The sequence below is a fragment of the Dermacentor silvarum genome, chromosome 2 (assembly GCF_013339745.2).
Source record: "Dermacentor silvarum isolate Dsil-2018 chromosome 2, BIME_Dsil_1.4, whole genome shotgun sequence".
In the NCBI taxonomy this organism is placed as follows: Eukaryota; Metazoa; Arthropoda; class Arachnida; order Ixodida; family Ixodidae; genus Dermacentor; species Dermacentor silvarum.
In genome coordinates this window covers 137,641,249-137,668,349 of record NC_051155.1, presented here as the reverse complement: position 1 = coordinate 137,668,349, position 27,101 = coordinate 137,641,249, and the positions used below count along the sequence as shown (strand labels likewise).

At 48.3% G+C, this 27,101-nt stretch overlaps 1 protein-coding gene across 1 annotated transcript in view; it reads left to right on the top strand.

Moving 5' to 3' along the window:
• Positions 1-27,101, top strand: part of LOC119440421 (potassium/sodium hyperpolarization-activated cyclic nucleotide-gated channel 4-like) — a 200,464-nt gene that overhangs the window by 33,469 nt on the left and 139,894 nt on the right. The window contains exons 7-8 of the mRNA XM_049662915.1: positions 708-854; positions 9,043-9,208. Of these exons, the coding sequence (XP_049518872.1) occupies positions 708-854; positions 9,043-9,208 (313 nt within the window). The remainder of the gene's footprint in view (positions 1-707; positions 855-9,042; positions 9,209-27,101) is intronic.

Below are 27,101 nucleotides of genomic sequence, written 5' to 3'. Positions count from 1 at the left end.
GACACCTTGTATAGGTGCATCCGCAAGTATATCCGCCAAGGTAACAACAGACCCAACAGCACCCAGTACACACGACCCAGCAGGCAGGCGCTGCCACACGAAACCCGCGAACGTAGGAAAAGACAGCTTCCATTTAAAGTACTAATCATGAACCTGGTTCTATAAGTATATAGTGTCTACGGTAGCTGCAAGTGTGGCGGCAACGTAGGAACGATGGATGCTATAGTACACAGTATATGGAGTCGCCTAAACTTCACTCCTCTGGAATCAAAACGACTTTTCTGACCTTGCAAATCGATCACATATTACAAATTATTGCTTTATAAATGCAATGATCCCCAAGTGCACTTCACAAAAGCGGCAATTTGGAGTTGTTGGTCCTACATTCATTTCTATACTGCTCCCGATTCCCAACGATTGCGCGTGGACACTGATGTTCATTGTATTCTGCGTTTACGGGAACGCGATTGCTTGGAAATTGAGGCCAACAAAGGCGGACAGGTCGCAACAAACACAGCCAGAAAGATCATCTGAAGTCATAAGAACGAAGATTAGACAAAACCCACGCACTACCCATAGTTCCAATTGTAGCTTAACTATCGTAGCGCCGGTGTTTTCACTAATGCATTAATTTCAGTAAGAAACATCACGACACCAAATTAACCCCAACAAAGGTTCACATTGTCCTTGCGAATCTTGGTTCGCAGCTGAAGGAAGTGGAAGACTACATGCAGTGCCAGAAATTCCCGACTAAGCTGCGCTCCCGAATGCGTGACTACTTCGAGAACCGCTACGAAGGGCGCGTCTTCGACGAGGCCAAGATCCTCGCATCGCTCTCGGACCCACTCAGGGAGGTAAGAGACGACGACGGACCTCATAGACGAAAACCAGTTAGGGTTGGACTGATAAAGTATTATGTCAAAGCTTCATTTTCGTTAATGCGGCGAAAAGAGATTGATCGCTAACAAAATAAAAAGAAAGAAAAGAAAAAGGAAAAGAAAAAAAAACGAGAGAGAGAATCAAAGTTGTAGTTTTTGGGAGACCCAGAAACCCCTGCGCCGGTAAATCAGTCTGACGTCATGTATTTAAATGTAGTTCTTCGTACACAACCATTGTGGCCCAGTAAAGGTTATAGAAACTTGCTAAGTTCGGTTCTTGGGTCTTTTATAATGCAATGTATTTTATCTTTGCCGGTGAAACATTGGCTCAGCCTGAGCAGATTCTGTCAAAATTCGTGACATCATGGTGAGATGTGGGGGGGGGGGGGGGGGGGGGGGGTTCAAGGCGGCGTTGCCAACCGTATTTCGATCTTTGTCTTTTCTGACTTACCGATCCTCCTTTCACGATACACAGTGGATTTTCGGTAGGGCTGAGCAAAGATACTTTGCAAATATATCATGGTACAGATACAAGATACAAGGGAATGAATCGTATTCGATACTATACTTGCCGCATGTATATTGATACACTTCGATACGTTAGTTCACTCTTCATTAAAGCGGCACTTCAGAGGCCGCTGCAAGTTATCAGGTGTTTACTGGTGAATTTCTTACCTCCTTCAAGCCAGACATCCTTCTTTTCAAATGTGCTGTACTGACACGTATAAAAAAATCCAAGTTGTAACAATGATTTATATCGCACTTAATTCCGCAACAGTATACAGCGCCGGTCGGACCTGCGGCAATTAGTGTAAATACGCTGGGCAATCAGCAATTTTTCATGCCGCCTTTATCATCGGTACGATGCACTGCTTTGCGGTCCATTCATAAAGCTGTTCAGCGTCTTATATTGAAACTTCCATTCATAAAGCTGTTCAGTGTCTTATATTGAAACTTGTTCGCTTGTATAGTTTTACAATTGTGCCCCATTAAGGGTTGGTGCGTAATCTGCATATTACGCAATCAATAGGTTACACATGGTATATGAAGATAACAATATTTATAAACAATGCACCGCGTTGTATATATTTTGTTTGTATAGGCATCAGTAAACGGCAGTAAATATAGGTTGTAGGTATGAACGTATTTAAAAATAGACTGCTGCACTCCATAAATTCCAAAGGGAGCCGATCGAGATCGCTGTGACATCGAACTGCCTTGCATTTCAAAGGGAGCCGTGGCAGATGAATGTGCCCGTGTGCAACGTTCAGGGAGTGCTCTCGCCCCATTACCAAAAACAACACTACTTCACCAATGGAAGCTGATACGTCTCGTGTTGTCGTCCCCACAGGGGGCTGTGACAGCTGAGGGTGCAGGAGTTTGCTGCTCAAGGGAGGCACTGGCTCCTTCTCGAGCAACGGGGCGTCTGCTGGCACTATAGTGAAGGACAAAAAGTCACTGTGCCTAGCAGACATATAACGCGGCGATGCCGCTTAGCAAAGGCGTATATTGACTCGGCTAAGCGCAGACAAAGGCTTAAATTAACAGGCCTTTGCATCCACGTTGGGCGCCAGTGTTGGGTTCTGGTGTCTCTCAGGAGTACCGACCACCGTATACGTTCGCGCTTCGCGCTCGAGCCTCAAGGCGGCGTCATCCGTCGCCTCTCATAGTCTAGCGCGCCGCTGTGCGCGCGCTCAGGCCCCGAAAGGCGGGCGGGGCACTGCGCACGCAAAAAAAAAAATATATATATATATTCCCGTAACTTAATGGAAACCCTTTATTTGTTTCCGGCGACACCCAGCACTATCCGCCGCGGTGGCTCAGTGGCTGGCGTTGCGCTGCTGAGCACGAGTTCACGGGATCGAATCGAGGCCGCGGCGGCCGCATTTCGATGGAGGCGAAATGCGAAAACGCCCATGTGCTTGCGTTGTTAGTGCACGTTAAAGAACCCCAGGTGGTCAAAATTATTCCGGAGTCCTCCACTATGGCGTGCCTCATAATCATAACTGGTTTTGGCACGTAAAACCCCAGAAAGAAGAAGACAGACACCCAGCACTGCAAAAACACCCGGTCCGGGGCCGGCGCGGCAATCACAAGCTTTGCTTAGCTTCGGCTTAGCGTGTGAAAAAGGAGCGACACAAGGTGCGCGCTCATCGTGGGTGCAAGGCACCGCAGATGAACTCAAGTTTGAACGATGCTCAAACAAAGGGGCCGGCAGACGAGAGGAAAAAAATACACTCAGAACCTCCTGTGGAAGTCCCATCATTGGAATATTTTGGGTCGCGCTTCGACTTTACCTCAGAGATGGTGTCAATGGTTATGCTGAGCAGGTAAGTTCGCGCAATAAAAGACACAAAGACAAGAAAAGAAGACAAAGACAAACGCTTGTCTTCGTCTCGACAGGGGGAACAGCGCAAAAAAATACCAAAGACAAGAATGGGGACGCACACCCTTTCTTGTGTTTTTATTTTATTGCGCTAATTTACTCGTTCAGCTATGCAAAACCAACTAGCCAAACAATTAGTTCTTCTAAATGGTAGTGTGTTGTGTGCGGTGAGTAATAAAAGAGGTGATCACCGAGAGTTAGTAAGAATTTAAATCCTGAAGCTATATGCTTACTTAAGGTAGATCGATATTGCGCACTGTCCGTGCTACTGGAAGTATACGTATGCGGCCGCCTACGCGTGAAGTGGTAAGAGCGGGCCACAAATCGCTTTCATGAGTGTGAACCGGGAGCTTCACTGCGAAACCAGCGAAAAAATCACCGCCCAAGCACTGCGTTAGAGACCACCAGACAAGACAGCCTAAGCGCCGAAGCTGAAACGTGCGGCCCAGTGTTTATCGCTGGGTTAATCCCGACGGTTCATTTAAGTATTTCTCAATTATTGGTTACGTCATTGTGTTTCTTAATGAGGTTACATACACGTTCGGCTGCGACGGAGAGAACGACGTCACTGACGGTATGCCCCGCAGTCCGCGGTTGTCGCATTGCCCGCTTGCAATTCTTCAAAATTAAATCTGTCCGACACGTAATACAATGAATGGCTCATACCCCCTTAAGCAATGGCTCATACCCCCGCAAACGCGGCCTCCCCATTGCGACCACAGAAGAGAAGTGAAATTCAACGATGGAATGATGAGCGGCAACGGAACCAACTGTTGAAGAAGACGACGACGAACGTGCCGAGGGGCGCCAACGAGCCAGCCGCGGAAGAAGACGACGACGCTAGAGCCATTGCTGATGATGATATTTTCTGCGTACAGGCGACAGACGGACGAATCGGCTAGCAATATTACAGCTTCGCGGTAAAAAAAAAAGGCAATACATTTGGTGAATATTGTTGGTAGGCAGCTTTATTCAGCATATTTGGCTAGTTCCGTGATATGTCTCTACTATTCTTCTAGCTACTTGGGGCCAGATTGACAGCAGTCAACAAAAAAAAATTTTTTTTTTTTGTTGCGACACGCAGCACAGGACCCTTGTGATGTCACGCCTGAACAAACCATTTTTCTCAGACTACTGTTACTGTATGGCCGCATTCGCAGCTTGTTTTGAATCCATTTTTCTATGGTTCGTCACTTGACGTTTTGCAAACGCGGACTTCTGTGTTGATGTGTGGGATGTGATTCCGACGAGAAAGAGCGGAGGTCAGCGTCGGTTTGAAGTGGTGATACTGGCGCGTTCGTTTCACAGAAAACTGGCCCTCATAAACCTAGCGGAGAGATCTGCCCTTACTCTTCAACGATACTTCTCGCCACCCAGATGGTCCAAATACCTTTAATATTATTCCGGGCCCATGTGAAGAGTTGGTGCGGTGTAAGTATCTGTTCATCATTTGAACTTTGCAGGCTGGCTTTCGCTGCTAACGCTAACAGTTCCGCCGACGCCGTCACAATCACTCTGCCCATGGGATGTGGCGAAGAAGTTCCGCTCCGCCGAGATGTTGAAATCTGTTTTGTAGCGGCAGAGATTAACGAAGTTTTTCTCGTTCTTATACCGGGTGTTTCACTAAACTTGGGCTAAACCTCAAAAATATGCAAATGCTACGTAGCTGGACAGAACCAAGGTAATGTTGTTTGCCGTCGCTTGGAGATACTCAGATTATTTTTTCATTCAGCCTAATTAGAGATTTACTCTTAATTCATTAATCAACTTCTCAATGTAATTGGATGAAAAGGGCCGATGAGAAAATTGTAGAGCAACATGAACTCCCGATACAGCTTTCTGTTGCTCAATACGTGCCACATAAAATTTTTTTTCCCAGCGTGAAAGATATCTGCGAATACACGCGAAGTGTCTCGGGCGGCCAGTCGCGCGGCAATTTTGCGTGTATTTGCGTGCTTCTTTCACGCTCGGAAGATCACTTTTATGTAGCACGTATTGAGCAACAGGAAGCTGTATCGGGAGTTTTCATGTTGCTCTACAATTTTCTCATTGACACTCTTACTCTAATTATAATATTTGAGAAGTTCAATAATTAATTATGACTAATTATGTAATTCGGTGGAATGCAAAATATAACCAGAGTATCTTCAAGCGACGGCAACTAACACTAACTTGGTTCTGTCCAGCTACGTGGCATTTGCATATATTTAAAGTTTGGCCAAGTTAAGTGAAACACACTGTATTGCGAAGCCGCCCCGGGCGTCTGAGAAATAGTGAATGTGCTTAATGGATGGAAGATCTTGTTTGAGTATCTTCAGTACTTTATCTTGAAATGGGTAAACGGAGGTCGTGTCATGTTCTAGCGAGTCCGAAATAACAGCAAAGCACATGACAGAAATTTGTCCGGAAGTGTTGTCTGTTTGTCTGCAATAGACAAACACTGGATCCAGTGATGCTTGTGAGTTCACCCAGTGAATTTGCGTTGCTGCGTCCTGTACTAAAAAATAACTAATTTAAAACTATATGCTGCGGATACATGACCTTTTTTTTTTTCACTTGGTTTGCTTTTTCCGCATACACGCTTTGAGGTGAAGTCGAAGCGCGAACTAAAATATTGCAGAGCTTGGACTAAAATCCAAAATTTTCTTTTTCTTGGTGAAAACGCAAATTGCTTAGATTAAAATTTCACTGTAGAAATTTCTTATGCTTCTCATTATATACGAGTATTCACTGTTATGCGTATTTTTTTCATGGACCACCTTAGTGTGCTGCCAACGTCAAAACACAGGCCAAAATTGCGTCTTTGCCAAATTCGGACTTTTCTTTAAGAGCCCGTGCGCAGGACATGCCAAAATAAAATTTTAGGAGGTAGTAAGTTTTAGGGACAGTTCTATAAAAATAATTACATGATTTCTTCGGTGACCATTTTTTTGTGATAAATTTCCCAAGAACGCTACAATTTGCGCATTTTTACCTCGGTGCTAAGGATGGAAAAACAGCAAAAGATTTTGTGAAACTCTTTATATAATGAAATCGCAATGACTCGTCACAATGTTCAATCAACGCAAAAACGCGAATTTTGAAAAAATGCGCGACGTGGTCGATTTCTGGCAAACTTTCTTTCGCACCTTGTTTGCCATCGTTTCATGAAATTCAAATTGCCCTCAGGTGCCGAAATTTTTTTCCGGTCAAAATATTTTCGGAGAATACTATGCAAATAAAGAATTATATACGTGTAATTTTGTATAATGTTTTGAAACAACTGTATATTGCTAGAGCGCCACGGTTGGGGCAGCTGGCGTGAAATGACCCAACAATATGCTATGCTACAAACACTGGCTTGACTTCCATTCTGCGGTGAGAACATTCTATAACTAACGAGTATTATATTAACAAAGCTTATTAGTAGCACTTTATTCATTATTAATAATATTGCCGCACATCATTCGGTTTTCTAAATCGTATTTTGGTATTAGAAAAATGAGTTAGCATAAGAGTGTCGCATCAGAATAAATTTTAACTGCTGTCAGCGACTCTGAGAGTCTTTGTTGATTTTGGCATAGGTGTATCTCGCTTTTAAGATACACGCTGCTTCGCATGATGTGTCCAAAATACAGATAGCGATACATGTCTTGTCGAATGTGTCATGATGCAGATACAAGATACCCAAAGAGTATCCTATAGGGTAGTATCTAAGATACATGTATCTTCGATACTGCCTTACTCTGGTTTTTAGTAGCATAGAAGTGCTATCTACTAATACACCTGAACATATCATTTTCTGTAGCATCCCTTTAGGCGATATCAGAGTCCCTTGATAACTTTATCAGCTGACTCTGGCAATATTTACAACAAATCACGTGAATAAAATTTTACGGTTCGCCACTCAATATGATTAGTATAACCGTTGCACCAGCATGAAAGGGAACCTCAATTTTTTTAACCCTCCAAATTTCCTTGTTCTAGAACTTAAATGGGTAAAAGCTCCGTGAAGGTATTCAGCCAATTCCAGTGAGTGGAATCCTGACATAACAGACTTGCAGGAATAGCTGTTTGGACAATGCGTACAACAAATAAGCAGTCGTATGCACGTGCCGTGTCACGTGATTTCGATGCACCTGCAATCATTTGCTGTACTCAAGTGATTCAATGAGACGGCGGTTTAAGTTAAACCGCAACTAGTAGTTACGAAGTAGGAAACCATGTCGCTTCTTTCGAACGACAGTGAGTCAGTTACATTCACAGGTGTTTGCTTCTATATTTGTTGTGGAGATTGAACAGAAGGAAAGGCTAAACACAACACAAGGTGCAAACAATGAAGATCATGTACCAACTTGACCAAATGTTCTTTATCCTGGGATGTCTGCATGCGCTGTCACTAATATCGCACACGAGATGGAGGCAGGAATGGATGCTCTAAGCGGTTTCGGCATGTTGTCCGGCGTTATCGCGTTCATGTCAGCGGCCCATTTCAGGGCACGCGATACCCGCGTTATCATTGTGGTGGTCAATAAATATGTACGAGGGCGATTCAGAAAGTAATGCCTCCAAGCCCACTATACTTTGGCAATAGTACTGCAAACCTTTTTAACTCTTTATCATTAATGCACTGATGTTCAAGCTACTATAGAATGTCGCTTGCCTCACCTTCCTATCTCTCCTCGTTCCAGAGTAATCGAGCAATCTATGGCATCCAGTGGTAACGTCCGGTTGAAACAGTGGGCTGTAATTGAATTTCTGACCGCGGAAGGTTGTGCGCCCATCAAAATTCATCGCTGTCTGACGGCAGTTTATGGGGATGCCTGTGTTGACGTCAGCACTGTGCGGAGGTGGGCAAGCTAGGACTGTGAAAGTCCAAAATCCAGCCGCATCAAATCTCTACAAATCCACAACCTACCGCAGTCATAATACAATTACAACCCACTGTTTCAACATCACGTCACCACTGGATGCCATGGAAATCGACGCTGTGGAAATCGACGCTGTGGAAAAGACGCTGTGGAAATCGCGTTACGGTGCGATGTATTCGCACATCGCACGGTACTCGGTTTTGTCGGCGCAGCTGCACGAAAGCCCGTCATCATATTTCGACGACTTGCGGTTGTAAATCATGCCGGAGTCGTTGCCAGCTAGCCTCGGTGTACTCAGGAAGCGTCTGGTCACACAAAGCGAAAATTACAACCACTGACAAATACACGAAACCATTTTAGCTCGCTTCATGAAGCGTGCCTCTCTGCATGCCGCGGCGCCCCGACGCCATACATGTTGTTTCGCGTGGAGTCCGCTAAGGTGGCGCCAGAGGGCAATGCAAAAGGCGGATTTTACAGGGATAGATATGAAACTTTATTCAATGAACTTTTTATGTCACCTGTCACAGCTGCCATCATTTTTACTTACACGAAAAAGTCGGCAAACAAGGTGCCATCATTGACTCCCACCAACAATTTAATCTTACCCCTTAAACGTGACGGTGTTGGCCATGCGACAACCGAACACCCTTTACACACCTATAAAGGTGTAAAAATGTTTAGAGTGTAGCTGTTGAACGCTGACGTGCCGTTTTTACTCGAGTTTTGACGCTGATAGCGCTGCGTCTATTGATGTCTTCGATAGCGACAACGTCCTAACAACCTTCCGTGGAAAGCGCGGCTGTATACGCGCACGATATGCCAAGCACTCGCACGTTCGCGCCTGCGCAGGAGATCTTAAACCACAGCATCCGGACGACGGTTCGGACGGTTCCCTTCTTCGCCCAATCGGAGCCGACGTTCGTGGCAGAGCTGGTTGTCGCGGCTTCAGCACGAGTTCTTCCAGCCGGGCGACCTGATCGTCAAGCAGGACACGGTGGGCCACAAGATGTACTTCCTACAGTCCGGAAAGGTCAACATCGTCCACGACAACGGAGAGTTCGTCGCCAGCGCGTACGCCGGTGCCTACTTTGGAGGTGCGCGCGCACTGCGTTCCGTCCACTTTTTGTAAAGTAGGATCTTGGATCGAGCTAGCTGATCCTTCATAATAATAATTAAAATGTGGCATTCAACATTCCTAAAATGCACAGTGGGTGATGAGGGACGTACGCAAACTTCTGACAGGTCGTAGTGTATATATATATGCTCTTCGGCTGAACGCCGATTAGCACAATGTCGCAGGTTCAAATTAGACCTGAGCCGGCCGCATTTCAATGGGAGCGGAGTGCACAAACAATCGTGTGCTTATAGCTTAAGGTGCATGCCACTGAATCTCATGTCAAAATGAATCTTGCACTCACTACTACGACGCCGTACCTCGTAGCTCACTGTGAAGCGTAGAGAAGTTCAACCCCATCATATGTCTTATGTCTTATGTTCATGGTCACGTATGACGTTTGAGAGCCTGATGCTTTAATGATTGATTCTGATCAAATGCGGTTTACAGTGCACGAGAGAAAGTTAAACTAGCCCAAAATTAAACTCGTCTATCCGTCCGCAATATCTGTGGGACATAATGCAGGGGAATGTCACTGTGCTGAGATTTCGCCCCGCCCATAGATAGACCAGCAGTAGTTTGAGGAATTTGCAACCCGTCAGGCATCATGCTGTTTTGAAGCTGCGATGAGAGCTGTGCAGCTTTTGAGGCTATACTTAAGCCGATTCTTGTGACGTCCTTAGCAGGTGCCATCCTCATGTTTATCACAATTCTTTATTCGTAGTAGTATACTTGCCGGAAAATACTGTGTCCCCGCCCATCGTGTGCCGTCGTGCCACCTTCAGAGTGGCACGACCAACCGCCGCTGTCGCCGTCGTTGTATGTGTTGTCGTCATACTTTCATCGTTGTTACTGTCATTGTGTTACTGTCATGGTCGCGTCCGGATGTAGAAAAAAAGTGGCTGTGGCTTGACTCAGTTATGCCTGGGTGTGCGTAGCGAGAGGTACGATTAATGTTATTGTTTAGCCTGGTGTTTCATACCGTCGTTGATCCGTGGCCCTGGCATGAGATGCCGAACTAGACGACGAACCATCCTCATCTGAATGCAGTCGCCTGGCCGCTTCGTACTTACGACGCTTTTCGAGGCGTGCGGCTCGTTCTTCCTCCGTCTCCTCGGCTCGCTGCCTCCACTTGGATTCATTCCGACGACAAAGCCTGGTTTCTTTCAGTCTCTCCGACTCACTTTCCACATCTGCCAACGAATCCCACCGAGCCGCCCCTTCTATATATACGATGCAACGCCGGCGGTTGCTAGGCAATGGCTCAGCTCGCGGTTTCACCAGTTTCTCCTCTGACGCCATGCCAGATGGCGCGGCGAGCGGCGCTGCCAGCTGCGGCGGTTGCTAGGCAATGGCTCAGCTCGTGGTGCGGCCACCGACCACAGCGAAACGGCGAGAATGCGGCAAATGTAGCTCTCGCTACAAAAACTCTCATTGGTCGTATGCTGTATGGGCGAGTGAAAGCGCGCGAGGGACGCGCGCTTTCACGGGGAGCGAACGCATGGCGAAGAGCAAACGCTACTTCTTCCGTCGCGCGAAAGGCCGTGGGGGGACGGAAGGGAGGGAGGAGAGGCGACGTTTAGCTGCGGCACCAAATACGTATCTTGCCACCGGGCGCAAGGGGAACTGGCGACTCAATCTCCCACGCGAAAGGAGGACAGCGGGAAGGCAGCGCGGGAGGGAGGGGTTGCGGCTTCTGCTCTGCGAGCAACTTGTACATTGCGCGGCGCCGGACGGTCGCGCCATCGTATCTTTAAAGCGATCTGCAACACGGCTCCTACCTTTGTATGCGCTGTGCTTTCGCCGCTCAGTTTCCATTGAAGCGATAGACCGCACGAACCTTCGCTCGCTACTGCTGGCGCGCTTGCTCACGCCAGCGTTTTGGCAGTGGCTGTGTGCGGTCATCGAGTGTGATCTATTCCTGAACATCACAACCTCATAAACGTAGACGTGGACGGTATGCCTGTCATCGCACTCATTTACACCGGCGCCCACATATCGGTCATGAACTCAAACCTCCGTACTCGTCTGAAGAAAGTTCTTACCCCTGCTCCGATCGCTGTGGTCCGCGTAGCCGATGGTGCGACGCCAGTTGTTTCCGGGTTGTGTACCGCCCGTGTCACTGTTGCCGGACGCCACACCGTATAGCGACCATAAGGCCATGGTCCCTGTGGTCACCAAATAAATGAAAACCACCGGATCATATATATTTCTCATTCTTTAATAGTTCAAATAACCAATTACACCATCACATCTTAATAGTCATAATAGGGAATACATAATTCCCACCATAGTACAGCTTCGCTGGTCTTCCATCTCCACCCCAGTGGAAGGGCTGACAGTTTTTTTTTCTTTCTTCACAACTTGGTCGACGACCCGCAGAGATGTGCCTGCTGACCCGGGCCCGTCGGCAGGCGAACGTCGTGGCCGAGACGTACTGCAACGTGCTGTCGCTGTCGGACGAGGACTTCCAGCGGGCACTCGACAAGCATCCACTCATGCGCCGAGCGCTGGAGGCACTCTGCGCCGAACAGGGCACCCAGTTGAACCCCGCGGCAATGCTGTCACCCTCCCAGATGTAGTGCCGTAGCAGACTATAGCCGAGGGCCGATCGCCTCGTTATGTGCGCTCGTGCTGTGGCGACCGCATGTGGGAACCCGCCACGAGAATGGGTCGTATACTGCGTAGTTTGTGCCGCACTGTTTCCGTGATCATTTGTATACATCTATGTTGACATCGATAACGGTGCCCGGATGGAATTATGCTTGAAGCGCTTCCACGGGCAGCGTGTCTAGACTGTGTTACGTGATGGTATGACGCGCTTGCGGTTTTGTATCGAGCGAAAAAAAGAGAAAATGTTTCACTTGCTTTCCTTCCCATTCGCCCCCCATCGTCCTTTTTCCCTCGTCACGCCCTTCCCCCTTCCCCCTGACCTTTTCTTTTCTTTCTTTTTTTCCTGTTTCAGTATTGCGAGTGCAGCTACTCGCTTGGTACAAGGTTCACATTGTTGAGTGTGTACTTTTCGTGATCTGGTATTTTGTGTCGCGCAAACACCGGTGATCACGTATTAGAGCATTTGAAACCAGGACATTACTCAAATCGTTAGGCGCTTCTGTTAAGAAGAGACGTTTCCATCTCGCGTACATGTGTGATGCTTGTCTTTTTTGTGTGTGTTCGTGCCTCTCTTTCTTTCCCTTCGACTATGTACGTTGAAAATGGCGCCAATTATCCGCATTGTTCAGCGACTTGTTAAACGATATTGATAACACGAAAATTAGCATTCGTTTAGTGTTTTAGGTACGTAACAGCGCTCCCCACCGTTCGACACTGTTGGAATCTCCGTATCAACAAGAACAAAATGGTCCCGCATACATCCTGGCTAAATCGGTCGCAATAAAATGCGCTCGAAGGCTAACTGCTCGCTGTCAGGTGGTCGTTAAATCACGACTTTTATTTCGGCAGATAAAAAGCACAGCTTACAGGGTGAATCTGTACCAAAACCAATCTCCGTTATTCGCAAACGAGAATAGGAAATAAAAAGTACTTAACGAAGCAATTTCTTCTGAAGTAATGTTCAGGTAGAGGCACTTTCAGGGAAATAAGAAATGCCGTCCGCATATAGCAGCAAGATTATCTTTCTTTTCCTGTATTTTCTTTTTCTTTCGCTGTGCCACGAACTGTGCTTTCCTGTGAATCCCGTATGCGAGTTTTCTCCTCCTAGCATCCGTGATGCCCTCAAATGAAACGTAAGCTCTCTTTCACAATACAATTTGTGCCTCTAGAATTGTTTTGTATCGACTTTTTCGTTGTCGAAGCGACGACCGCTCGGTTAACAACTGCAGATAGAGAGAGAGGGGCGTATATCCCATCCCTAAATGGCCCATACACGACTTCAAATGTAGCCAGCGACGCCACCCACTCCAGTGAACGACTAGCGAGGGGCCAGAGAAGTGGCCTAATGGACTTCCTGAAGCTGCCGGATCCACATAGCTCTGCCCAAGGGCGTAAGCACCGGACAACGGCTGTTCAAACAGAAGTTCGAGCCCGTGTAGACCGCGCCATAACCTATCGCCAAGCACCGAGAGGAAATCTGCGAAGGCGGTGCTGTTTCTAAGCGAGATCGCTGAAGAGACTGTCGATTTGTAGACGACGCACTTAGCTGCGCGAGCAACGCTTTCGGCGCAGCCGTGCTTGCGAAGCTAATTGCACGATTATTTGATATTAAAGGAGTACCGCAACGCAGACGTCACGCTCCAGATGAGCATGTCGGCAAGACTTAACACGCCTAATTGATGTGGCATTTACCATTCAATGAATACGTGTCAGTTCACCTTGCTGCTCTTGTATATACATCATTACATTTCTGTATTGTTTCTAGAGCTAAGCGTATTGTTCTGATACGTCGCTTTGTTTCTTTTTTGCTGCGTTCAACTCTGCTATATTGAAGTTGTAAGATTTTGTAGTTATTTCTAGCACTTCATTGTGAAGTGTGATATCTTGCGTTATCTTTTATTCTAAAGGATGCTATCTAGTGTTATCTGTTTTTGTTTGCTTCTGAAACCACGTGACAGCTCCGCCTTGCCAAGTCTGGCAACCGTAGGGGGCAGAATGCCTTTCAAGCTGCATTCGAAGCTTTTTTTTCCTTTGGCTCCTCCAACCTGTTGGATGTAAAAAAAAAAAAAACTTGAAATATGTATATTAAGAAAATTTTATGAAGCCCAGATGCAGTTCACTTCGCATTTCAAGACATATTCTCCGGGCAAAACAAAAATCCGGGATGGGAAAATGATGGCGATGCGCATCAGGTAAATGTTTCTTACATTATTGATGCCGCACCGCGAAAGTGGAATGGGAAATCTGGGGCATTTCAAAAGCCGCCTTATGAGCGGTGCTTCTTGACGAAAGCCGAGAGCTGCCTGTCGGAATCTGCCAATCAGGTCGCATGCCTAATTCATGCCTCGTTGGACGAGGCTTGGATTGGTACTTAGTGCGGCATTGCACTTAACTATGCCGCAACTGTTATGCGCTCTTAATAAAAGTGGTATCTATTATGGGGCTTGTCATTGCCCTGCAAGTTCCCGTCCATGCGATCCGAAAAAAAAAAAACAGTCGAGCCGACATGGTGACATGATTTCATCGCACACGACAACACTATTCATTTTTGTCCCCCTCCGTGGTGGCGTAGGGGCTTTGGTGTTGCGCTTCTAAACCCGAGGGCGCCGGACCAAATCCCGACAGCGGCGGCCGCATTACGATGGGGGGCGAAATGCAAAAACTGCCGTCTTCCATGCATTGGGTGCACGTCGCAGAACCCCAGGTGGTCAAATTTAAACCGGAGTAATCCACTACGGCTTACCTCATAATCGTATCGTGGTTTTGCCACGTAAAACCGCAGAAATTAACTCTATTTTCAGTACCCAGGATTCGCTCCCAGTTTCGCTTCGTGTGCATCATCGTGCCGTCATTGACTGTGCTGCAGATGATTAGTTTTTAATCATTGTAACGTGCAACATAGGTCAAGGTCGTAGTAATTGGCTAGTTGGCTTCTTTGTGAAATGACCATGCATGCTTGGCGCTGTGCAGCCTTTTTTTACTGACTCGCCCAGCTCTCATCGCTTCTACTGAAATGACACAGGCCACGCCGGGGGATCTGCTAGTAATCGGCTGGTATCAGGGTAGAGCAAATAAAAAAAAATCTAAAATTATTTGAAGAGAAATTGATAGTTGGAAATATTTAAATTAAAACTTAGCTGATACTGTGATGAAGTTCATACGAATCATCGTCTTGTTTATAAACAAGACGACGTATGGTCATCATTTTTCATGTTTTTTAACTTGTGTGGTTTGATCTATGCGCAATATCTTAATGTAGCCATTGTGGTGTGGTCGGAGTTGTACTAATTGAGACAGCAGTATAATTACCACCCTTTGAGTAGCGCATTACGTTATTTTTCGTGTTTTTTTTTTCAATTTTGCGAGAGATTGGTCATAAAGGAATGATGGGCTCGCTGCGTGGTGTATCAACCGTAGTGCGGTAAATGTCATTGTAAACAACGGGAGGAACAAGCGATGGAACGCGGCATTTCGTGTTTGTACAAACGATGACATGGGTTTCGGGCTGGTTTTGATCGTTAGCCACAAACCATTTTGGTAGACATAGCCACAAACCGATTTCATTGTTTTGAAGAGTCTTAGTAAAGCATTAAACGTTGAAAACTAGTGGAATTGAAGAATAAACGGGCCCACCACGTAATAAAGCAAATGTAATAAAATACATGAATTCTATTTTCACAATTTTCTTGACGCGATGCCAGCTTTCGCAATCGCGGAGAGCAAAAACTGAAGAAATACAAAGAGAGTCTGGATAAATTTCAGTGAGCTGCATCGCTGCAACGAGTACAGAAATGGAGCTTGCTTCTGTAAACAACTCCCCCATGAACCTCCCCTGTAAAATTTTGGTCTGTAACCTAAACGATGCACCAGCGATCACCTAAGTATTGTTGCTGGTATTGAGAGAAAATTGCTGGGCAGCGGGGTTGAAGAATATATAAAATTTTAAAAAAAGTGAGCAATCTGTTTCTGTCATATTGTTTACCAAAATTTATTTTCTCGTTGCCCCGATGGAAACATAGTCCGGTACATTATTTAACAAAATTTTTTCCCGGCTTGCACGGATACATTTCAAATCTCTCTCGCGCTATAGCAGTTTTTCAATTTTTCTGCTTTTTTAACAGCGGAGCTGCTTTTAGTCGAGCCGTCGCCGTCTGTCCAGTGTCACGCAAGTCACGTGACCGCGAGAGGATGAGAGCTGCGCCGGGGGAGGGCAGATCACGTGAGCAGCAGAGGAGGGTAGGCGCGACGGGGGGGAAGGGAGGATGCGGCCAATGAGAGGCCGCGCTGGGCGCGAGGAGGAGAGGTGATGGGTATAAGAGAAGCTGTCTCTGTGCGGCGCGCCCTTTCGGATAACGAATGCGCATGGCAGCTGGGCTGCGATGCGACTAAGGGAAGACCACGAGTAGTACGTACTCCTGAGAAAGAGGCTGCCTACCGCGAGCGTCAGCGAGAGTTGGCGCGTGAACGGGCTCGTCGCTTGCTCTCATTACTGGCGCGCAAAAAAGGGGCGGTGCAATTTGCACGTGAAAAAAAGCACGCCAAAACACACAGCGAAATCTCACGTGAAAAAAAAAAAACACTGAGAGAACCGCAAAGATGTAGCAGCACCAACGAGGCAACGCGCAGAGCTGCTGTCGATCCCTTTGGCGGCGGCTCGGCAGGTTTCGACCAGAGAAGTGGAGACTCGTCGAGTAGCGTCGGAAGTCGCTGCCTCTTCTCGCATCGTAACGTTTAAATATAATACAAGTTGGTGTTGTAGATCTCTGTTTACTAGTGTTTACGCAATTGCATCACATGCACATGTAACAATCTTAACACTCGGTTTAACTAACACAACTTCGCTGCTCGACCATCTTCATGAAGTGGAAGGTGTGGTGATTTTTTAAGATCTCTATCACGTGACGACCATAGTTACGCCCAGCCCACACGAACTGCAAACCCTAATAAACTAATGAAAATAAATGTTTCTTTCTCTCTCTATCATACAGCCATAGCTGTAAGAACTTTCTCTCTCTCTATGATACAGCCATAGCTGCAAGAAAGAACAAAAATTGGTAGCAGCCACATCAACTTCCAACATTGCGATTTCAACATCGATTTCTACATTGCGAGATGTATATTTTCTCTGGTATGGTATGGTATGATAAAACTTTAAAGCTTTATTTGCTCTGGTGCCGAGAAACAATAGAAGCTATGCCTCCGCCAACCTTCACCGGACGCGTCATTACGCACGGCTGAGGAGCTTACATTCGTGCCGTTCGTGGGAACTATGATCAACACTAAAGTACATTTGACTGATTGCTTGCATTGTCTTGCTGTTCTTATTATTTGAAAGAAAACTTATTTGGTCGTATTTGAAGAAAGTTTGAAAGACCGAACATTGTGTCCTTGTTTATCTGCGAACCGACTTCCACTAATACTAATAGTTATTAACTGGGGTTGCACATAACTTATACTGTTGGTACAGCCAGATTTTTTGGCACTTAATTTGTTTACGTGCACTGCGTCAGCATCTAAAGTTTCTTGCTTTTTTTAATATTACACGTAGAAAAAAAAAGGGGAAGGTTGTTTTCGACTCTAGAAAGACGCAGCGGTCAACCGCAACAGCAAAGCATGAACGCTGGAACATAAATCGCGAATATAACACGTGAATGGTGAACAGCGTGCAGAAGCATTAAAAAAAAGCGCGTCATTCGAACACACTTAGAAGACGTGTTTCTCTTTCACCAAACTACTCTCATCAGCTCCCCGAGCGACGGCAGAGAGCGCGGGGCAAAAGAAAGATCGCGCGGCGCATCGTTAAAAAACGACCCTGTAGCGCAGCGAAGACACAACTTTAAACGGCCGAGATCAGCGTAAACCGGCGCTCTTCTCTCGCACCTCCTTTCCCTCACGTCGCTCGGTGCCAAGAAAAATGACTTTATTCTCAAGCGCGCTTCTTCGCCCCGCGTAGTCGTCGTTTTCCGCGAGAGCTCGCACGACGCCCGGTGGCGTTCTCAGCTGGTACACGGGACGAGCCTATTCTCGCCTGCTCCGCCGCGCTGCGCAGTGCTGGGCACGCACGCGCAGACACGCGCACGCACACTGGGACATCCGACACCCGGCCTTCATTCGTCAACGTCGCAGCACCGGTGGGCATGCGTAATGGCCTTACCTGGCTGGCAACGAGGGAACCTTCATCACTCTTTAAGGCGCTTGTACGACACGGGTGGCGGGCCGTCATTACTCAGAACGCTCGGGGAGGCCTCGGTCGAGAGTGAGGCGACGCTGTTTCGAGGTGTCGTCGCCGTTGTCGTCGCGAGATGAACTGTTGCTCGTGAACTCGGCAGTCGGAATCGCGAGGAGAGGCAACAAACGTCGGATATAGTGTTAATCGGGTGAAATCTGCAGCCGCGGAAAGTGCAACACGAAGCGCTTGCTCTAACCAAGCAGGTTGGAGGTGTTGAGTGATTATGAGGTGAATGCAAGTGACACAGGAGTGATCGTGTGATTCAGTTCAGTGAGTGAGCGAGCGAGTCATTGAGATGAATGAAAGCGATAGTTGGACGACATCTCGTCTGGTCTGGAAACGAATTCATGTCAGAAGCATAAAAAACAAAACGACGACCAAAGTTGACGTTGACACACGGAAGCCTTGTTAACCCAAGGAAGAAGGCTTTCGTGTGCCAAGCCGGAACATCAATCGCTTTAACAGTACCGCTTTGGTCGGCGTTCCGTTTTAAAGACATCTCTTTCTTAGCGAGTTACGCCCACTTATCGGTATCCAGTACGTCTGTTTCTAACCTCTTTTATGGGTCGATGTCTGAGATTACGCAGTCTAAATATGTGGGCCAACACCGTAGGTAGACGCAGTCTAAAGACGTTCCCTTGGGTATGTGTATTTTAAAAATGTCGGCCTATCCCTAAGGTAGGCAAGTCTAAAAACTTGAGCAGTCCGATGCTCCTCCCACTCCCTTCACACGAGGGGTGACGCGATAGTGCCGTGTGCAGTGATTCCACGCCTTTCTCACCCTCAACTCGCTCAGCATCCTCTCCTTTGATCGACGTAAACTACTAGATGTTGAATCGTTTTCTAACTTTTTTGTCTTCCTTATACGATTTCAGTGATCAATTGAGTGAGCGTGAGAATCAGTGACTGAATAACTGCGGTAAGCGACCAATGTTTTTACAATAGACGGCATTAAGAGAAACGATTAGGAATCAATTAGCTCAGTGCAATTTAGTTTATACTCATAGCCATTCTTTCAATGTGCCTTCATTTAATTTTCATAGAAGTGCAATTAGATTCATGTTTGATGTCCTTGTCATGCACATGCATTTGAGTTTGACAATTATATTATGTATGTCCAGTCATTTATACTCTAAGCTCTTATTGTTCGACAAAATTATTCTACAGTGTTTTTTTTTATATATGCCTCCTATCTATGAACGTTTATTTCTTTCATTAAGCTATTATTGCGATAGCAATTATATGGACACTCCAAAGCAGATTTCTGCCGTCGGCGTCGCCGTCGCCGTTGCCGTCGCCGTCGCCGTGAGGTTCCGTATGACGTCAATGGAGATGAAATCGTCGCCGCGCGCCGCCGAACGCTGTATGTGCGAATGAAAGGGCGCGAGGGACGCGCGCTTTCACGGGGAGTGAACGCACGGCGGAGAACAAACGCGCGTTCTGTGCCGTGCTCCCTTAAGGGCTGCAGAAGTAGGCGTCTCTTTCCTCCTTTACAATCACCATATATGTAGAGCAAACGCGCCTTTGTCTGACGCACGAAAGGCCGGTGGGGGGGGGGGGGGGGGGGGGGGCAGGGAAGGGAGGCGACGTTTAGCTGCGGCACCAAGTGCCTATTTATATCAGAGGCTCCGGCAACAGTCACCAACGCCGCACGCATTTTGTGCGAACGCGGGCAAAACGCCGACGGCGTCCACAACAGTGCTGTGTGTTGCCGGTGCTGCTGCATGTCCAAGTTTGTACAGCGGATAAAACTACTATCCTTACTCCGTATAGCTCTCTACTAAGTTGCTATCGCAATTGATGCTTCGCCTTTCGGGTGAAACTGCGACAACTTTTTATGCTAAAACCTGTAATTAGTTCTTGTTCACGATGTGTTACAACTGCTCTAATCTGTACTTTATTATGTTTAAATTGTAAATATTATGTCTTAATTTTATAATGTTTAAATTGTTCACGATGTGTTACAACTGCTGTAATCTGTACTTTGTTATGTTTAAATTGTAAAGGAGGTCCCACTGCAGTCTCTGACTTTGGGACCTCCTGCTGTACATTAACAGCCTGTAATTTTTTTATTCATTTTCAATAAAACCGATTCTGATTCTGATTCCTCGCATTAACCCATAATTAACAGTTCGTAACTCTAGCACTTGTGTGAAGTTTACAACTATGGTGTACTTTTTGGCCTCTTACAGCTAATAAAAGTGTTTGAAGGAGTTGCCTCATAGTAATTACATTACTGTCTCGTTAAAAAACAGTGATCATATAACATTTTCCTTTGCGCAAGAGCCAGGGATCGCCAATGACCGACAATAAAATTACTGCCTGGTTTTCTAATATGTAGGATTTAAAGTGTGCGACGACACCTTTAGCGCCCTTCAAAAGCTCGCAGTTTTCTGGCCCGCTTCGTGAAATTAAGCTACTTGAGTATGTGGCTTCAAATACTCCTGAAGTATCGGAGTCCTACACTGTAGGCACTTTCTAGATATTGAGCGAGAATTTTTGTGTTTCTGTGGCTGAGTTCAAAAGTAATTATATTCGGATTACCTGACGAACACAGTGTTTACTTTTGGGATAAGGGCACTGCGACTATCTTTTTCATCGCGAATATTTACTTATTGGTCTTTTTAACAACGTAAGCTTTATGTTGTTCACGCTCATCCGCTCTTAACCTCAATCTTTACGCCCCTGTAGCGGTGTCTCCACACAATGCAAGAAAGACGTGCAGTGGTGCACGCTTTACAGGCCAACTCGCTCTGCCCAGTTTTGTTTATTCATTCCAATGTGAATGACTGACTTAACATCGCGGACGAAATAGTGGTTTCTCCTCAAAATAATATTATTTACATAGTTATGTTACAATCATTAGGGCAGGAAGACGTATCGGGTAGCAGCAGAAACGAGAGCTATTTGGTACCTGTCGCCGTTTTCGGATGCTCGCAGAGGAGCGAGGTGGCGCTGGCGCTGTTGACTTCGAATTTCTCTCCCGTCACGGCGCCTAGCTCAAGAATCGCAACTGATCGGCATAGTTCGTTTCATTCAGTTGAGAACGTCACCCCTCTCGTCGCTCGTTTTTCCGGTACCGCAAGGGCGCTGTCGGCTGCCGTGCCACATGCCCGACTGCAATTTCATTTACTTATTTCCCTGTGTATGACACGTTTGTACTGCGCAGAAACGCGTTTGGTCTTGTATGGTGCTTGTAGAGACCAGTAGCTACGCTTAGAGGATACCTTTACTACCACCCGCATTAAATACCGTTACCGCTCAGGTTTGCAGGTTGCAGCACGCGAACAAAAACGTCGTGATGAGTATTCAACGATGTTCGGCTAATATATGCTGTTACTCATTTCCCACTGAGCTTGCTTGTGAAGGGGCCAACTGTGAGGAAGCGTCGCAGCCGACGGCAGCGCCGTCGGGGTGCCCCGGCGGCATTCTCGCGCGTCGCCGTCGAGCAGACGACGGCGTCCGCGGTCTCCCGTGTGCGCGTAGAAGCGGCGGGGGGGTAGCTGCGCGCGCATGCGCGGAAGAGGCTCGGGCCCGCTGGCATCGGCGGCGGGGAGGCTTGCCAAGATGGCGGCCTGCGGATCGGTGCGAGGTCGTCGCTGAGGCCGCGGTCATGCGGGAGCCCTGGGTCCCGCGGCTGGGGCGCCCTTCGGTTGACCCACGAGCGTGCTGCGACACAGCGCCCACGAACTATGCCCTTGGCGCCTAGGCATGGGACGGCACCTTGGGAAGCGCTTCTCGGGCGGCTCGTGCTCTGCGCCGCCCTGTGTGTGTGCCGCGGTAGCGGCAGCGGCAGCGGCGAGCTGCCTCCTCCGGCCGAGCCACCCGTGTCGTTCCCCCCGTTCCGGTCGTCGGCGCGCTGCAACGCTTCGTGTAGCGCTGGAGCGGCAGCCGCGGCCGCATCGTGCGCGTCGCCGCCGGCTCGGCTGCCCTTCTGCACGCACCTGCCCATGCGGCGGCTGCTGCTCGACGCCGGCTCGTGTCATGCCGACCGCCTCGACCGAGCGCTGCGCGCCGACCAGCTCGCCTGCCTGGTCGCCTGCGAGTTCCGCGCGCTCCTGAGCCGCTTTGACTGCCTCGGAGGCTACTCCGCCAAATGGAACTGCCACACATGTGCCGTGAGTATGGTGTGCTTTTCACTACGCTCTATCCGCCGCCGTGTGTGACGACGTCGTGACGATCCGTGCACCACACAACCCACCGCGTGTGTATGGGAGCAGGTGGCGTGGCACGGTCGTGAACAAGGTGCTCTTTCGGGTCACACCCGCGGCATCGCACGGACCCAACGCTGCACGCCTTTTTTTCTGCCAGCGTCGCCCGTCAGCGCGAGCGCACGTTTGCACGAAACGCGAGGCAGCGGCGGCGGCGGCGGCGGCGACCGAGGCTTGACCTCGGCACGCTTCTTCCCTTGCTCGCTCACTGCCTGCGCGCGCGCCGCCACTGCCATCTCCTCGCAGCCCGTTCCCGAAACTAGGAGCCCAGTGGGTTCGAGTGTTCCCTCTTTCCCGATTATACGTTTCCTCGCGATCCCGAAATGGGAACGGTTCGGTTCGCGGATTTGCTTCGTGGTACGATTGAGGCACTGATTGCAAACCAATGCGTGGCCGGGCAGCACTGACTGTGTGTCCCCCCGGCCAACCCTAAAACGCGGTTTCGCTCTGCTGTTCGGGCCGATGTTACCGCCAGTGGTGAGAGAGGTCGGGAATGAATGGGCAGACACAGAAAATGTAATCCCGAAAAGACTATACGGAAGCGTTGAAAACGATGGCCTCCCAGCATTTAGCGTGACCGAACATATTTTCGAGCTTTTCCCTCCAGAGTCGCCGGACGAAATCGACTGTGCTCGACTTTCGCCTTTCAAGCGTCACCTCTGGCAGTGGCGGGATTTATTTGACCTATCGTCTGGCGGTCGCGTCATTCAGCCTTACCGGATCCCGACTATATCATCATGAAATAACTTCGAGAAAAACCGTGAGAAATCGGTTTCTCGAAGTGGGCTAGGGAAATACCTCGGTACGCCGGAGTTCAAGGTTTCCGTTCGCCCAGTACTAGCACCGGAGCATTGCCTCGATAGTGGCGCCTCACGAGTGCTTCGAAACCAACCGCCCGAGCCGCGAGCTCGGGCCGATTCGTTATTGAAAAGAGAGGAAGAATAGAGGGGAGGAACACAGTCGTGATAGACACGACAGTTCGTATACGTTTGCGTGCCAGCGTGGCTGTATTGTGAAACCGCCGGATATGCCTGTCCGCTTGCTCGCGTCGTTCCGCACGTACTTCTTTCATCGCAGTGAAAGTAAAAGAAAAACTATTTGCGAGTGAGTTAGGTGAACGAGAGTGGTCTTTCGCCGCGCCTATAACGAGCTCGAGTGCGTCCTATTAAGGGCTGCCTCCCCCCCCCCCTTTCACTTTCCCCTCCACCCCTTCGCATACCGTTCGTTGGTATATACGTAAACGGGCTCGGACGGCTAAGGCTACACGCAACTCTAGCTCGCACATTTTCCCGGCGCTTAGTCACGTCAGTCAGTCTCGCCTTTTTTTTCCCTCTCTCTCTCTCTCTCTTTTAGCTACTCCTTTTCTTTTTTCCACGTCCGCCCTTTCACGCGCCGCCTCCATCCCACTCGCGTATGCTCTACGATCTCGACGCACCCCACGCTCTTCGCAACAAACACGTGTGTGCAACGGCCGAACGGCGCGTTTTTTGTGCCGCAGGACGTTTTATTTTTTTAATCGTCTCGGTTTTTTTTTTCTTCAGCGCTGGCGAAAGCAAAACACGTCGCTAACGAGCGGGGTGGTTCAACGAGTTCTCTCGCGCCCAGGCGACCGACGGTGGCGCAAATGGGAAGGAAGGCGAAACGAATGGACCCCCAAGATGATTCGTGGATATTTACGTTTCGTGCGAGAAGAGCTGTTCGTAAGAAACGTCGCTCGTGCCAACAAATCGCCACTGCGAAATGTGGTGTTCGCGATCGCTCCGGCTAATGGGAACGGTCTTTAAGAAACGGAAAGCTTCTTCTGATTGTTCGGCTCAAGGTAGTGGGCCCTAAATTCACCGTGTTATTAGAAGCAAGCGCTTCCTACCCCTTGTTTCTCTCGCATCTTTCTGAGCTCACGCGTTAGGAGCAACCGCGCTGATGGAAAACGAAACTGCGCTGTGGTGGTCGACTCACCAGTGACCCAGTGAATCAGACTTGCTCAAGCGAGACGTGCGTGCAATCGCTGTCGATAAGGGGCTAAATGTGTGTGTGTGGGGGGGGAAGGCGGGGGGGGGGGGGTGGAGGGGGTCTATACCGGTTCGGAGCGACCACTCAGGATATTTACGGTATCTAAAACCACCAGCGTGGAAGCAGTGCGCACACGTTCTGCCTGTGGCGTCTTCTCGTCGCACGAAACACTGTGCGTTCGTTCATCGCGCCGATAAAAACTACGTCCAACCGAGATAACAGCGCGCACGTTGAAAACAAAATTGGCATCCGTGTCGATTGCAAAACCGAACGAATAAAAACGTATTCCCGGGCCAGCCACAAGCACTTATCACAAACAAGCAAGCCTTGCGAATTTGTGCATGTGTTTACGAAAAGATATCTTACGTTAGGATTGTCTGTAAGAGCGAAATGCCAGCTGGTGCTGACGCTGCACGTATTATTAGCTATAGTGGCAGACCAGTGGCAAACACTTCCGAACTCAAAATAAGCTTCGCGAATTCGGCCCCTGTCCTCTGCGTCGCAGTTGGGGAACGCGGGCCACCATCTCTGCGTACGCGTTTGAACATTTCACATCCGCACTCGGTGCATTCTATCTCGCTCAGTATCATCGCGTTCCCACGATTTTAGACTGTCTCCATTCGTGGCATCCCCGAAAGTATATGACTAGAGGAATTGACGAATGGGAACGACGAGCTCGGTTCTCCACGCGTTAGCGTGTCGTCGTTCGGGCCAGCGATGGGTGGGGAGGGACGGGATTTGTAAAAGGAGGAGGAGGAGGAGGAGGAGGCAGCGGGAAAGCTCGGGAAATCAGAAACTCGCCGTCTCCCCGCCCGTCCATCGCGACCGGCATCGCCATGTCCGCATCGGCCGCCGACGCCGCCGCCGCCGGCGCGCGAGCGGCCGCACCACAACGTCGCTCTGTTTGCCCAGTTGATTTGTGCCGCGTCGCCGAGGGGGTGGCGAAGCGATATCTTCGCCAGACTGGTGGGCCCCCTCTGTCGCTAGTTCAGCATGCGGGGCGTGGTGGAATGACGAAAGAAAAAAAAAAAACTACTGGGAAGCGAAGCGATCGCTTTATACGTCGTGGATTGTCGGGTGTATAGGATACCACTTACCTCGAACGCGAGTGAGGTTGTTATTAGTGGAACGGGTTAGAAAACATGCATTGCGACGGCGGTTGAGAATGGAACGAAGAGAGTAAAATGAATATATCTTGTCAGCCTCGTTGGATCGATAGCATCCTTCTTTTTGAACCGTTGCGAAGAGAATGGAAACCAGGGCTTCGCGAACCTGAGCCGGGCTTTCCTAATTGCGTGGTATTCTTTTGTCGCGCGGTCACCGTGGGCACTTGTGGTCTTGACATCTGGGTGTTACTTGTCGAGGTGCGTCTTTTTTTTCTGCTTTTTTTTTTTAGATCATGGAACATGCTACGATGCTTGCGATGTAATACGAGCGTGAGTTGTGCAGTAGGCTACTGGCTGCTTGATGTCACGTTTATAATTACGCAGTAATTCTGTAGCACTTCTCCGAGACCTCCTGCGGTGAGGAGGGGGGGGGGGGGGGGCACTCCTGCCTTTCTAAGGGTTGGCCGATGCAAAATAAAGCGGCCAAATAAACAAATAAGAGTTGAGGCCGTCTTTTCTCTTCTGGTGATAGTTTATAGTCACTTTAAAGATAAGACAAGAGAAGAAAAATATGCTCATTTTTTTGCTTGCGAATGACTGAAGAATTAAAAGTTTTTTCGACTCATAAATATTTGCATGTCGGCCGACTTGCGCGACCGAAATGAGAGCCAGATTGCTCATGAAAAAAAAACTGTTTTCACGAATCTAACGTGATCGGGGCTTCTGCCGGATTCTATTGCGCCATTTTCGCGAAGTTTTGCATTTCGTATAACTTCTTGTCATTGGTCAGGTTCCTGCGTATGACTTTGTTACGTATAGCAATATGACAACGTGCGTTCTTGATCGGAACCGTCCTTTGATTTGAATGACGTTGTTAATCTTGTCCCTGCTTTGGCATTTGTTCACTAACCGAAACGTCCTGCCACTTTTGCGTATGAAGTGTGAAGCCTGAACAGCGCTCAGAAGAGCTCACCATACTATTTGCCGTTATTTATAACCCTCTGATATGTGTTCTACTTGCATCCGATATCCACTTGTCGGTACTTCACATCTCTATCCGTTTCTCCATACCAGTTTTCCTGCCACAAAGCCATCACATCATCCGCTCTGTACACATTTCAACGCCTTGTCCCGACTCTTCAAAATATATTTGAGACGCCTTACTGTTTCACTGTTCCTAACGTATGTTTTAAAAGGCTATGAAAAAATGTAAAAAAAAAAACGCTGAGCCCTGTCAGCCCTCGAATACAGTCGCCCAGCTTATTTTCTGGAAGCTTTAGCTTTGTCCGATGCCAAGACGCCAAGCGTCGAAGCTGTTTTTCACGTGTTGCGTGTACACGTGTGCACTTGTTCTGTTTACGGTCCTATACAATCTTTGCTTTCTTTCTGGAGTTTTACGTGCCAAAACCAGTTCTGATTATGACGCACGCCGTAGTTGAGGGCTCCGGATTAATTTTGACCACCTGGGGTTCTTTAACGTGCGCTACAACGCAAGCACACGGGCGTTTTTTGCATTTCGCCTCCATCGAAATGCGGCCGCCGTGGCCGGGATTCGATCCCGCGTTCTCGTTCGCAGCAGCGCAACGCCTTAGCTGACTAAGCCACCGCGGCGGGCGGTCGTATGCAATAGGTTCTGAACTGAACTTCGTGAAATATGATTAGCTATAGCTGTCACACACTTAATCCGCGTACATTGTAGCTAAG